Here is a 14,487-nt window from a genome sequence, read left to right as displayed (position 1 = left end):
TCATGCATATGTTTCTTATGCTCACAGTTCATTACTTCAAAGAAGGGAGGATGTGCTGATAGTAAGGTGTCATTGCTATCTGTACTCCGGATGAGGGGCACAGAAGAATAATAAAGTGACGAGCGGGTTAGCTCGTGAAAGACAAACGTCTGGTTCATTTAAAGAATGATGAACAAAACATTGTTGATTAGTCTGGCAATTATTTTCTTGATTCACCATTTAAGTTTGGTCTTTAAAATGTAAAAGAATGACTTATAAAAAAGATGAATAGACTATATCCAGTTCAAAACAGAAGTAAACATTTCAATTTGAGAAGCTATAAGCTTTTTCATTTGTGTGAATGTGTCTGACAAAGACTTCAGATTGAGAGAGACTGTCAAGTTAAACAGCTGATGCTCAACAATTCCCTGCCCTATTTACAGATTGATTTCTAATCTGGCTGGCGGAGTAAAAACAATATCCTTTAACACTTAACATGTCCTCAGAAATGATTCATCTCTAAATAAAATCAGCTCAGTGCCTCCTTTGATCACGTTGAAACGTCCTGAGAGACAGGCTCATTCTGACACTAGAAAACCACCTAAAACTATGCTTCCGACTGTCCAATCAACATACAGGATTTTCCCATGGATGTTCTAACGAAGCAGACACCAAGTAATACATACTAGTCCTGGTAATAAAATAAAAATACACGGCAGCACTCATGTTGTCTTCATGCAGAAATGTCTATATCGGACAAACTCAAAGATTCCTATATCAGAACACAAGCTCACACAGTCAGAATGCATGGATTGTACTGTTGATCTGCAATATGCACATGCTAAACACGGCTATAGAAAACCATTCATCCTCTCCGAGAGGCACAGATTCTCACTCTCGACACAGTGGAGCATTTGGCTGAAATGAGGAACTGAATTTGTCATGTTTCCTATCTTTGTAACTTGACTAGATATCTGTGTTCTTGTTTCTGATGTGATTATACTGCATGGCCTTTGGCATGTGGACATTGGGGATGGCAACACCCACCCTTTGATCAATTTTCCAATAGATTTGAGATCCTCTTTGACCAAATATCCAATGACTGTTGTACACCTGTTCTAGGTCAACTATTTAAATGTGTTGACTCTGATGAAGACATGGTTCCGTCAAAACATTTTTCAACTCAATTCAAAGTTCCAGTCCCTTCCTTGACTTTGAAGTTTGCCAATCCTTGAACTGAGCAGCTGCGTAGAGTTGGCAGAATCCCTTTTAAAAAATGTAATAAAGTTGTTATAAGAATTTTGTGATGACTAGACAGACAAGGACTACGTGACGATGACTACTGTTAAGAATTTTGTATAACCTTGTCTTAGGTATGAATAACCTCATGTCTGTTGTCAGGGACCTTGTGCATATGATGTCTTGGTCTACACGAAGATTCACTGTCTATGACGCATCATCTCCTGTGCCTTTAAAAGACTCAAGTCACAACAGTGATGGGAGCACTTCCTCTGTAGCATCCTCATACGTTGTTGCACTGTAACTGCTCCTCTTGTAAAAGATTAAAGTCGGACGTCGACTTTACTTATGTCTCCGATCTCCTCCTTGGGTGAATTTGTTCGATTACGGGCAAATTCTTTTACCAAAAATGTTTCTTAGTTTTTCTTTATTATGAGAAAGTGTTGTTCAGGTAACCAGATAAAATAAGGAGCAGCATGTGGAAGTTTGATGTTATAAAAGGATAGCAACTCAAAGCCAACTCATTAAATATGGCAGCTTGGTCAGTGGTGCTATTCAAACTACAGACCCTTCTATGTAGCTACATGTCGATTTCTGCTGTTACTGTATATGTCACTGTCTGTTAAAAAAACTAAAACAAGAACATTTCGTGCTATAATGAGAGACTGGAAAAAGTGAGTACTGAGTTGCTGCATGTACTGTATATTCCAATCTGACAATTCCAATTCCGACGTGACCTTATGGTAACGTGATTGCTATGCATGTAAAAAATAATGATGCAAAGACATGTACAAGAACTACTTTTGTTCTCTTTTATTCAGCAGGTTAAGCAAAGAATAAGCTTTGATATTCAGAGATGTTAGATTTACCTATAATGACTAGTTGGAAACATCCATTAGAGATAATGGATTTTCTTAAACTTCACTTCCAAATCCTAGAAAAACAGAAAGGGAGAATAAGGACAAAAAACACGTGCAGTACATTTAGTATTTAAAGTGTAACATTTGCATAATCATCATCATCATCTTCATTATCGTCATCATAATCATAATGTGAACTAAAATTCATAGTTTCTTCAAGATGATTCTGTATTTTATTTAACACACCCTTTACATTACTCTTAGCTAACCATAATCATAACTATAGTCAGCATAGCAATTAGTGTTAGCGAATAACACCAGATAACAGCGATTCTCTGTTCCAGCATTTTAGAGCATAAAAGCTTAAATCTGATTCACCAAAGAGTTTTTTTGTCCTGCACTTTTGCACAAACTTAGGCCAGAGGTCTGGAGGGGCTGCGTTGGTTCATACACTGAATGATGAGATATGGGCCATAGACCATGAAGTGCTACAAAAATAAATAAAATCATTTATATTTGTTTGTTGTCTCCTGGTCCTTGGCCATATGAATCTGGGAATAGATAAAAGAGCATCACGCTACGTTCGTACTTACCTGTTAGATATGAGTGGTGTGCACCTTCAGAAACAAGTGGCCTCCCACTAAACCTACACTACAAAAAGAAAAACAATTATCTGAAGAGTGATTTCTGCAGAAAACGTAATAGTCACCTGCTGTTCTCTTACCTTTCCAAACAGCAAGTTATATTCTTTGGCATGAATGCCAGTGGTATCCATGAGCATGAATCATCCATCACTCAGATTTTATAATGCTCCAAACCACATCCTTGCACTCAAATCGCCCCCGCTTGCGCTTGTTTGTGATCTGCTCAAACTGCATATACTTACACTCAGAAAACCATGGTTTTGAGTGGAAAATATATATTGAAGCAAACTACTGATTTTAATTCCTTCTTGTTTACCTAAAGAAAACTGGTATGTTATAATATAAATATTGAAAGAATTTCACTCTTTTGTGTGTGAAGTCAATCAAATTATTCAGACTGTAAAGATGAAAAGTGCCTAACTTGTGTATTGGTGTCTGATGTTAGTGTTTTCTCCTCTCAGTGTATTCTGAGTGACAGTGTGTGTTGTCGTCATGATGACTGTTCACAGTGTTCACTGCACTGAGCCTGTTTTACAGCTGATGTGAAGTGTTTAGCTCAGGTGACTGTTGGTGATGCAGTCGTGCCCACTGTCGTTTAGCAATCGGGGAAAAAAAGCCGGTAACCGAATGCTTTTTGGTCAGCTCAAGTAATGACACATAATCGCAGCAGCAACATGTGCCTCGGTACTTTAACTGGGTACATTAAAGTAAACTCCCTGACCTGGATTTTTCTATGAAACTAATTTCCTCTTCCCTGTACTCCAATGAAATACAATATCTGTTGGTACATAAAAAATGTGTTCGCATTTCGGCTTAAGTAATTATTGGTCTCCATGTGTGCGCAGGCCCCAGGCTCTGCACAAATGGTAAATGCCAACTAATAAGGAGCATGCTTCTTAAGAAAATGATATTATCAGCTGAAGCGACTTGTTCTGCTGTCAGCTAAGCAATTTTTTTCTCTCTTGAACAGAACAAAATTAGAGCCTTGTTAGCTTCTGGACTACATGACTTATAGACACATTATGTCATGGCTTCAAACAACCCACAATGCAACATTGCCTGAACTGATAAATTAGATAACTGGCCCTGGGGTTACCTCACTTATCAAACTATGTTGACTAATGCATACATTGAAGTCCCAGTGAAATGGTAAATAGTGCGTCGTCGAAAGTGTGTCGCTCAGACAGAGAACGGTCTCAAACAAAGTCAATTTTATGCACTGAAAAATGCCATGTCAGCATCAGAATGTTCGTAAGAGCGTGACTATGTCGTGAAAAATGGGTCATATATTTAATTTAGTGAGTATGGAACTCACAATTTAGTGAGTACAAGTGGCACAAGAGGTGGCTCTCAGTGCAACTTACTCCATTTCAGAGACCTTAAATTCATGTTTAAAATATTTATGGAGTAGAAGTAGAGTCATTTTCTCATAGATTTCTATACAAGCAGACTTCTTTTTGCAGCCAGGAGTCACCCCCTGATGGCCAGTAGAGATCATGCAAGTTTAAGGCACTTCAGGGAGGCTTCACTTTTCAGAATCGGAGGTTGTCACCTGTAGTTAATAGACTCAGGAGGACCTACCACTAGTCCCCTACAGAGATTACTATTAGCTTACATTTTAATCTGACAGGAAGAAAAGATGATTTTAGGTTACATTTGTTTCGGTGTTGCATATATTATATAGGTACAAAATATGATTTGAGATGTGATCTAAAAACGTTTTCCCCCTAGCCACTGAGTGCATGAAGTTGTCACCTAACTCACAGCAAGACAACAAATTAGCCCAAAATGTTAACCCATTGCTTAAACCCCAGAGCAGATATACTGAGATTATTATGTATGCATGTAGCCTAATACACTATAGGTATCACCGAGGGGAAAAACAGGAACAAAATGCATTGCCTGGAAAAACATTAGGCCTTTATTTATTTATTTTTGCAACAAATGAATTCTTGTTTCTGTGTGGGAGAAAAACTGCAAAAAGCATTAATGGAATGGGCATTGAAGCTCGCAAACATTGCGTACATTGAAATGATCATTACATAGACTCGGTGCCGGAGTGGTAGGCTACAGGTGAGCACCGGAGCCACGTTTTATGTGCTGCCGTGGCACAGCCGGGGATCTGGCAAGAGTGACGTGAAAAGCTCCAATTACTTTATGCTATAACCTTGAGTCAATGAATTAGACTTTGGAACACTTCTTTGGAGCCTGTTTCCTTGAACACATTTGTTCATTCGGAAGTAACATTAAGCCCACACCCACACCTCCCCCCCCGCCCACACACACACACACACACACACACACAGAAGCGACGGCAAGATTCACTGATAAATTAGGAGGCAGAGACAGACAACATGAAATAATGGGTTTTATTCAATAAAGGGGTTCTAGGGGAACAGTAAAATGGGTCAAACTATAACTGAGGATTCATCTGGGGTCTTTATCCTACTTCACCACACAGCCGTACTCTGGGTCCCAGTAGAGAGTGTGATCCATCTGCCAGCTCCTGATAGTGTCCTCCGTCCTGTGGCCGGCTTCCTCCTTTGATTTCACCCTCTCTCCCGCTGCTTTGTGAGTCTGCCTCTTAATGCCTCTCTGATTAGCTGAGGGGTGCAGGTGTGTCCAGTGCTATGTTCCCAGCGGCTGCAGAACCTGCACTGGGAAAAACACTCCTTCCATCACCTCCCCTAGTCGGAGCTTGGGGATCCGCCCCCTGTGCTGGGTTGGCTCGTTGATTTCCCCTGGTTTGCCACAACACACACTTTTTTTTCCCCAGACCATCCATCCATCCATCCATTTTCTACCGCTTATCCTGTATTCAGGGTCACGGGGGGGCTGGAGCCGATCCCAGCTGTCATTGGGCGAAGGCAGGGTACACCCTGGACAGGACGCCAGTCCATCACAGGGCCGACATGTAGAGACAGACAACCATTCACGCTCACATTCACACCTACGGGCAATTTAGAGTTATCAATCAACCTATCCCCATCCTGCATGTCTTTGGACTGTGGGAGGAAGCCGGAGAACCCGGAGAGAACCTTCCCCAGACCAAACAGTTGTAATTAAAAAAAAACATTGTTTGCAAACAGAATAATACAAAACTACATTCAGGTTTAGGCAAAATGAAAATACTTGGTAAGGTTGAGTAGAAAACATAGTTTGGTTTAAATTGACGAAGTACTTAGTTATGTTGAGGCGACAAGTGGTTCAGACGAACAACAGTCTCCTAACCCGGCCTGACCCTTCTGTTTTTTGACCTGTCCACCACCTCAACCGCCTCACTGGACTTCTGCAGACTTGTTTGAAACTGACCTCCTTTCCTCCCTCCAGTCGACCAACCCCGACCACCTTGCCCTGTAAGAATGGGCAAGAAAAAAGTGGATCCAGCTCTAGCTGCCAGGACAGGAGCCAAGCAGAGCATAAAATTGAAACATAATCAGACAAGCCAGAGGAAAAATAAAAACAGCAAGTCTGATGGAAAATGTGTCTTCTTTGCAATGTATGTGAAGGAAAAATATAAGATTAGATTAGATTCAACTTTATTGTCATTGCTCAAGTAAGAACAACCAGTACAACAAACATCTGACCAGTAGTGTAATCATTTAAAAAGTGCTTTCCTTATAGCAGTGCTTTAAAAAAAGACATACAAACAAAAAACAAAAATGCAATATGATCATATTAGTCCATTATTAAAATGCATTAAAGTGCATAGTGGGAATCAAACAGTCCATAGTCCATGAATAGTAGAGAGACAGAATGCAGAATGATCATATAAAGTGAATTATTGAAGTGCATTAATAAAGTGCATAGTGGTCAGATGTAGTCAGACAGTCCATAATCCATGAGGGGGGCGGGGTGGGGTAGGGCCGTTGGAGTGTTGTGAAAAAAAGCTGTACTCCTAAGGCTCCTGTAACGTCTCCCAGATGGGAGGATGGAGAACAGTCCATGACTGGGGTGCATGTGGTCCTTGATGATATTGTGTGCACGTCGCAGACACCATGAGTGCTGAAGGTCAGTGATGGCAGGGAATGATGTATTAATGATTTTTTGAGCAGCTATCACCACTCACTCTAGGGCTTTCCTGTCAGCAATTGTGCAGTTCCTATACCACACCGGGAAGTCGACAATGAGCTCTTTGGTGGTGTTGAGCGCAATGTTGTTGTTAGCGCACCATACTGCCAATGGCTGGACTTTAAAAGTTGCTTAAGTGCATGAAAATTTAACCAAAACCAAAGAAAACCTTAAGACCAAAAGTAAAATAAAATACATGTGAGCAGGGGTGTCCACACACTTGGTATTAACACTCTACTAAGCAGTCTAAATGATTCTCTTAGGTGATTAGTAGTCAGGACAGAATAATATCTACAAGCAAACTGTGTGGGCTCCTGCACTTTAACCTCGCTCCTCCACAGTAAGGCATCCATCGATGATGTGCAGTGCATAACATCACAGCAGGGAGCCCATCGATGCTAGGCCGCCGAGGTTAAAAACTGGGCCGTAAGTCATGCATTCAGACCAACAGCTCCTGAGACAGGGTTAGATCAATACAAAGCAGATGTCAAACAGGTTCCGCAGTCAGAATAATAGGCCTACAGGAAAAGTAGCATGGATTTAGACCTAAGTGTTCCCCGGGCACATTAAGAAAGCAGTTAGAGAGTTTTAGCCTGAAAAAATACATGTACTATGTTAAATATTCTGTGTTGCCTCTGCCTCATTCACAATTGAATGGTGTGTGATATGTTCCCATGGTGATGTTGCTAATTCATTGTGATGCAATTTTAACAAGAAGTCTGCTGCCCTCTAGTGGATAAATGGCACAAGTGCACAAGAACAGTGTTAAAGCGTATTTATTAGTTGGATATCACTAAAAAGTATCGAACTGTATTTGACGATATGTAAGACAAATTAAAGCACACACACACACACACGCACGCACGCACACACACACACACACACACACACACACACACACACACACCGAGAAAGCTGTCAGACTAAATAAAAAAAATAAAATTCAAATAATATAATAATATATAATATAAAATGACGAAGTGGTTGTTTACTTCGAAACTGTCTCTGTTGCTATGAGTTTAATTAATTTGTGCTTCCGCCGCCCCAACCTGTCGGAAACTCGCCTTGAAAACCTAACCGGTATTTCATTGGCCAACAACCGAGTCACTGAATGTGATTGGTTCATCCTTGTTCCTTCTCGCTAACCCGTCCGACCAGAAACTCGGACCCTCCGTATACCAAACAGAAGGCACGTCGTATCACGTAATTGCATGTGAGTAGCGCTATTTGAAACCAGTAACGTTGATGTAATTAAGATTGTTTTAACCCGTGGTGCAGACGGAATTATTCGCTCATGTAGCAAGCGCTCTGTGTAGTTTCAAGCAATTTGTCCCACTCGTATCCTGGCATGAAGTGCTAGCAGGCTTGCTAACATGTTACCACTGGGTAGCCAGTGGAGCTGTAACCTGGCTGTTGCGCTTTGCTCAAACATAATACTAACGTGCATGTTGACCCAGAGTGAATACAGTCTCTTCTAACGCTAACATTTAATAACCGACTTTCCCATGCTGTATGCTTTGGATCGGAAACGCCTCCTGTTGTGGCTAACGCTAGCTAGCTAGCTAATGATGCATTACAGCTAACGTTGTCTAAGCAATTCGTTGAACGTTGTTCAGCTTCCTTATGGTAAAGTCTTTCTAGTCCGTTCTGTATGAACATTTTTAATCCTACATGTCTAGATCTATTCTAGTTTTACTCACACATTTTAGCATTTATATATATATATATATACACATACATAATTAACCCATTACTAATTATTGTTAATCACAGCTGTGTCTCCAGGTGTGTGTACATCAATTTATGTTTCCTTTAACATCAATCCTCTCTACCATTCCTAATCATAACTTAATTAGAAGCAAACTGTAGCCCAAACCCCAAGTGCAGAAGGCAGTTAGATGGGAAACACTGTTCGATGTGGAAACTGACTTTGAAGATTGGGAAGCAGTGTTCTCCAGTTCAGAGATGATACCAAGCACTTTTAAATCTAACTTGTCCTGTCATATGGTGTCACGGTTGTTATTATATGTCCATAACCCTAACAAGTTATTAAAGCAGAAGACTATAGACCTTTTATCTAGGTGTATTTACTTTATGTTTAGGTTTGTTTCTTGTTTTGTAACTAATTATTTTGTCATGTCCACAGTCATGTCGTTCCATCAGGATCGGGGGAGTCACAGGGGAGGAATGCCCCCAGGCCAGCACGGCTCCCATCAAAACTACCGCCCCACCAACCTGAGGCCGCCACCTCCCCAACCTCCTGTTCCCCAGTACCACTACGATCCTCAGACTCCTCCCAGTTCAACCTACCATGGAAATAGTGGCTACATGCCTCCACACTCTGACTTCATGCAGTACCCTCCACCAGCACCGTCCCAGACTCCCAGTTCTCTTAACCAGTGCCCAGTCCGCCCACCTTTCCCCAAGCCCCCTGTTCGACAGGGCTACCCTGAACCCCCGCCGAACTTTCCACCACCTCCACTACCAAACTCCACAGGTGGTCCCACGGCAGGGTCCCAGGTGTCTGCTCAGAATGCCTACCACCCCTACATGATGCCTCCTGTGCCCCCACCGCCAATCCCACACCCATCCATGCCACCCCCCATAGCATCACAGTCTATGAGCTACCACTCTCCATACTCCATGAACTATCCCCATCCTCCTCACCCTCCTTTCCCTCCTCCTCCCTTCAGCCCTGGCTACACTCAGAGTACCAGCTCTTTCAAGCCGGACCACAGTTTCAGGCACGGGGGGCAATTCAAGTATGAGAAGCCCATTGACAACAGGAGGTCTCCAGAAAGAGGGTACCGTCACGATGACCACAGGCAGAAAGGCTATGGCTATGGCAGCCATGGTGATAGGCATAAAATGGAATTTCCTGTAGAGAGGAAGGACCGCGGGAGGGATCCAGACAGGCGTGGCAGGCCGGAGGGTGGGCGGTACAGGTCTGAGTATGACAGAGGCCGGACTTCACCCAGACTCAGGAGCAGGGATCGTAGCAGGTACATAAATAGCAGTAACTCTTGTAAATGGGATCTGTGACATGTTTTTATTTTCTTACTACCATGTGTTTGTTTGTTACCAGGGAGAGGTACCGTCACAGAGAAAGTCGGAGATCCCAGTCGCCCGACAGACACAGAAAGAGGCCTCGAAGGTACACATACAGTCCATTGTTTGTCTTATAAAAGCTACACAGTCACACTTCCTCGTTTGAAAAAGTACTCACCTTTAAGAACACAATGCCTGATGTGTATATTAACGTTTTCATGTGTTATATTTTAGGGGCATTTTATTCCTTCAATAGCTGGAAGATGTGAGACAGTAGACAGATGAAGGGAGACTTCAAAAGCTGAAACTTTATTTCAGTCCTACATACAGGAACATAAATTCAAGTTCAACCTCTGCCTTTAACCCATCTTAAGCGTTAGGAACAGTGGGCTGCTTTAAGGGGCCCAGGGAGCAACTTGGGGTTCAGTGTCTTGGACAAGCGGTAGAAACCGTGAAGTCATTAAAGGATGAACAGCTTTACCCACTGCCCAAGACATGGAACAAAGGTCCATGGCCAGATGTGAACCAGGGATGTTCTGGTAAATGGTCAGCGCCTTTACCTAGACCACACCACTATTACATCTGTTTTTTGTAAAAAAAAAATTGTACTCCAAGTCGACAAAATCGGGTGGTTATTGTGGTAATCCTTTCCCACAAAGCTTATCTAGAGCCACTATATATATGTTTTACACTCTTTTCACATTTGAGTGGTGCTTCCAATGACTAGTAATTTGACTGACATATTTGAAATCCTCAGGAAAGGTTGCCCTCAGTGGCAACTACTTTTTAACATTTGAAAAAAAATCAAACATGCACCTCAGTGTGAGACGACATTCAGATGTCGAAGCAGAATCGAGGCAGATTGGATCATCTCTGAAAGTAGCTGATTTTTGTGTCACTTGACGGACCCACAGTCCAAGACTTCAATGCTGACGTGTCAATGTCAAAATCTGTGGTGGTCCAGAAATCCTAAATTTTAAAAGGGAGGGGACGGATGAACAGCAAACCAGTGACTTGCTGGATTCATTTTGAGGGTTCTGTGAAGAACATAACAGCTGCGTTAATCCTATTCTGTATACCAGGAATAAAAGAAGGTCACGTTAACTAATAACACACAGAATTTACTCTGCTACTGTATTAAACCTTTTTTTCCTCATGTCACATTCTTGTCATTAAGCTGACATAGGCAATTATATTAAAAGTTTCCCAACCACTTTAAAAAGTTAGTGTTGAGCCCTGCAGTTCCCCTTTAATAACACTGTTATTAAATCACATTCTTCATAGAGCACTTGGAGCTGCCTCAGGTGTCATCACGTGACCTTAACTCAGTCCTTTGGTCACATGACAACCAGTGGTCATGACCTTCATCTCGAGTGATTGAGATAATTGGTCTTTTTTTTTGTCTTGTCTGTGCTGTGCAGTCGTTCCTCAAGCAGAGACAGGAAACGGGTTTGCTGGGAAGAGGAGAGGAACAGAAGGTCGGAGAGCTCCTCCGGCCTGAGCCGAGAGCGCAGCTCCATCAGAAGCAGAGAGTCCGAAGAGCCCTTCACCGACAGAGAGAGAGAGCGAGAGAGGGAACGGGAACGTGACCGAGAGAACGACAACGAGAAAGATAAGGGTGATGAAGAGAAAGAGGAGGAAGAGCTGCTGAAACCTGCCTGGATCCGCTGCACACATGCTGAAAACAACTACTCCAATGACCCCATGGACCAAGTGGTACAGTTTACATCTTAACTAATTAATCTGTCTTATCTTATAATTAATCTGTCTTATCTTATTATTTACTTGCTAATCATTTTGTGGAATATTTTATTATATTATTATATAGGGCATGAAAAATGTCTTTGCCTGCAGTTTGTTGAAGGTGGATTAAACAGGAGAGTAACACTTTACTTTTCTAATATTTTACCTGCCATTTTATCCATTTTGTCTTTAATAGTTGTGTTAAAAAGTTCGATTGGTCGCTCTCCAATATCTTTTTTAGACATTTAATAGCAAGCACTCAAAATACACCTCAGTCACCATTTGCAAATCACCGCCTGTCCTCTCAAATGATTTTTTTGATCTCCGTCTTCGTATGGTGCCAACTCCTTCTTCTTCTTCTTCTTCTTCTTCTTCTGAAATTCATCCGTGGTCTCTGGATGCTTGCTTCATGCTGTCGTCAGCGAATTTATTTTTTTTGCCACAAATTACACATTCTGCTCAAGACTTGACCTGTCTTTAAATAAATACAAAGTCAAAGTAAATGTCTTTTCTGCTGTGATAGTGAGGACGCTACTCGTGTGAGTTACTAAAGCTGCCCCCAAAAGGGTGTTGTTGAATCTCATTGATAGTGAGGGCAGGTCCCGGCAGGGTAATCTTACTGAATACAGAATGTCTAAACACACTCTGATGAATATATTTAAATGCAGTTTAATTTCAACTTTTTTTTGGTATAATATCTTTTTTTTTGACAAGCTTTCAACAACAAAGGTCTGCTGCTACTGCTCTGATCTTTGGACCGCAGGTTGGGCATTACTACTATTCAATGACTCGATCTGCAAATAGTTGGTAAATAATATCTGGTAAATTTGACAGAAATCTTCTGATGAGCTCTGGAATTCTGAGAAGGTTTTTGCATAATTTCAGTATAACGTGGTAGCCTTTTTAATAGTGAAATAATTTAAGTTCTCATTAACATACAAGGTCTTGTTTTAGGGCTGGAAAAGGTCTACACATTTCTGGAGTTTATTTCCAGGGGAAGATGAGCTCAGCAATTTTGGACAAAAGAAGAGAAGCCTTGTTGTTGTGAAATGAAAAGTTCAGTAAAATCTCAAGAGTGAACTCATTTCATTTAACTTCAACTCACTAAATTGTTAATTCTTTCCGTTTCTATTAGAAGAGTTAACAATTATTTATCCTTTAAAAAAAAATAAAAACAGCTGGACCATGTCATCATTTGGTGTTTTTTTTGCACTCATTATATTTAACATTTGAAAAATGACATTTCCATTTGTTCAGGGAGACTCTACTGTAGTGGGGACCAGTAAACTGCGGGACCTGTACGACCGCTTTGAGGAAGAGCTGGGGAAGAGACAGGAGAGAGCGAAGGCCGTCCGTCCCTCATGGGACCCACCCAAGACCAAACTGGATGAGGACCCAGGTGGGCCGTGCTGCAAAACTAGTGGGTGTATTGTGGATGCGCGTGTTTTCTTATGCAAATAATACTGCCACATAGTTTTGTTGAATTATTAAATCAATGCAAATAATATCGATGTGAATCATGTAAAGTGATCTACTTTATTTTAGCTCTGATTTTGGGCTGAGCAGATTTGTTAGCAGGTCGGGATTGATTCCTGCTCTTTCTTGTGATCTTGTTCCTTTTATTAGCAAATAAGTATACGTGCAACAACTAAACAATATGCAAACAGTTAATACATCTGTTGGCAATATTTTGTAATTGTTATGCATAAAACCCCATCTTCTCCGCAGTGCATTAGACCGAGGCAGAGATTATGTTCAGTGTTTATGATGTTATCTGCAGGGCTGTCAGAGTGGTTGTCTCTTTCAGCACCGCAACAATATAAATCTCGCTCTGAGGGATCCTATTTGCCAAACACATTGCTCCGGGCACTGACTTCACAATCAAGCGCTTGAGCTAAAACGTTGATAAGAGCTGAAGACATTGCTCGGCTTGTAACCTTCAACTATTCAGCTGACTGATAAATATATTCCTCATATTGGTGTGAGGTTTCTTTTTAGTAAGGGGAAAGTAAGAGAAATAAAGGAAACATGAGTGCCAGATGTCAGCGTTGCCAACTGTGTAGCTCTTTTAATCTCTTCGGCGCTTTGGGCAGATAAGTTGAAATTGTAATGAAGTAGAATATTTAAACGGTTATTCCAGCAAAGTTGATTGGTAAATCACACTTAGCTGTATTTGTTTCCCGAAAGAAACATTAAGGAAATACAAATGAGGTCTGAAGCTTTCTACCACCATTGTGTGGATAATTATTCCTCCTACCAGAGTCGTCCGAGACGGTGTGTGCGCCCAATTTGAAAACATTTTGACAGATAGATTTACAGAGGCTTTATGTTATATAATACTTTCCGAGGGCACAGCTGAGCCGGGGAGCTTAAACACTGAACCCGCTCCGGCTCACCGATTTATATTTAAGTTGTCAGCATTATGACGTTGTGATGATTAAAGACCTTTTTGCCCTTTTAGAAGACAGCAGTAGTGAGTCAGACTGTGAGTCAGACGGCGAAGGAAGCACCTGCTCCAGCAGCTCTGACTCTGAGGTTTTTGACGTCATCGCCGAGATCAAGAGAAAGAAAGCTCACCCCGACCGGCTGCACGAAGAGCTGTGGTACAATGACCACGGGCAGGTCGGTCTACAAAACCAAACTGTATTCATCTCCATTTGTTTTTTCTTCTACATGAATCTTCTGTTACTCTGCACAGGACTCACGGATGAGCAACCTCTTACGATTCAGCCTTCCCACCTATTTAGAGGGGTGGCAGTAGGGGATGTTAACGGGTAGATACAAAATCAGTAGTTAATGCCTCATCGTAAGCTGGAAATGCAGCTCAGCCAAGTTTTTATAGTTATGAATCACGAATAAAATTGTGAATTTGTATAACGGCAGGTTGACGAGGAAGCCTTCTC

General features: G+C 41.5%; 1 protein-coding gene across 2 annotated transcripts in view; it reads left to right on the top strand.

Annotated features, from left to right (window-relative positions):
• Window positions 1-7,947: 7,947 nt before the first annotated feature.
• drosha (drosha ribonuclease III) overlaps window positions 7,948-14,487 on the top strand; it is a 79,687-nt gene continuing 73,147 nt past the window's right edge. Inside the window, exons 1-6 of one of the 2 annotated variants that reach the window (XM_084033756.1) lie at window positions 7,948-8,006; window positions 8,940-9,795; window positions 9,879-9,947; window positions 11,263-11,557; window positions 12,842-12,983; window positions 14,049-14,206. In XM_084033756.1, coding sequence (XP_083889882.1) covers window positions 8,942-9,795; window positions 9,879-9,947; window positions 11,263-11,557; window positions 12,842-12,983; window positions 14,049-14,206 — 1,518 coding nt within the window. In that variant the 5' untranslated portion in view covers window positions 7,948-8,006; window positions 8,940-8,941. Of the gene's footprint in view, window positions 8,007-8,939; window positions 9,796-9,878; window positions 9,948-11,262; window positions 11,558-12,841; window positions 12,984-14,045; window positions 14,207-14,487 lie in introns of both variants that reach the window. The other variant, XM_084033755.1, reaches the window with a different exon arrangement.

The sequence above is a fragment of the Eutrigla gurnardus genome (genome assembly GCF_963514095.1).
Source record: "Eutrigla gurnardus genome assembly, chromosome: 18".
Lineage (NCBI taxonomy): Eukaryota > Metazoa > Chordata > Actinopteri > Perciformes > Triglidae > Eutrigla > Eutrigla gurnardus.
Note: the sequence above shows the minus strand (reverse complement) of the source record. Positions and strands in the feature narration are given on the sequence as shown.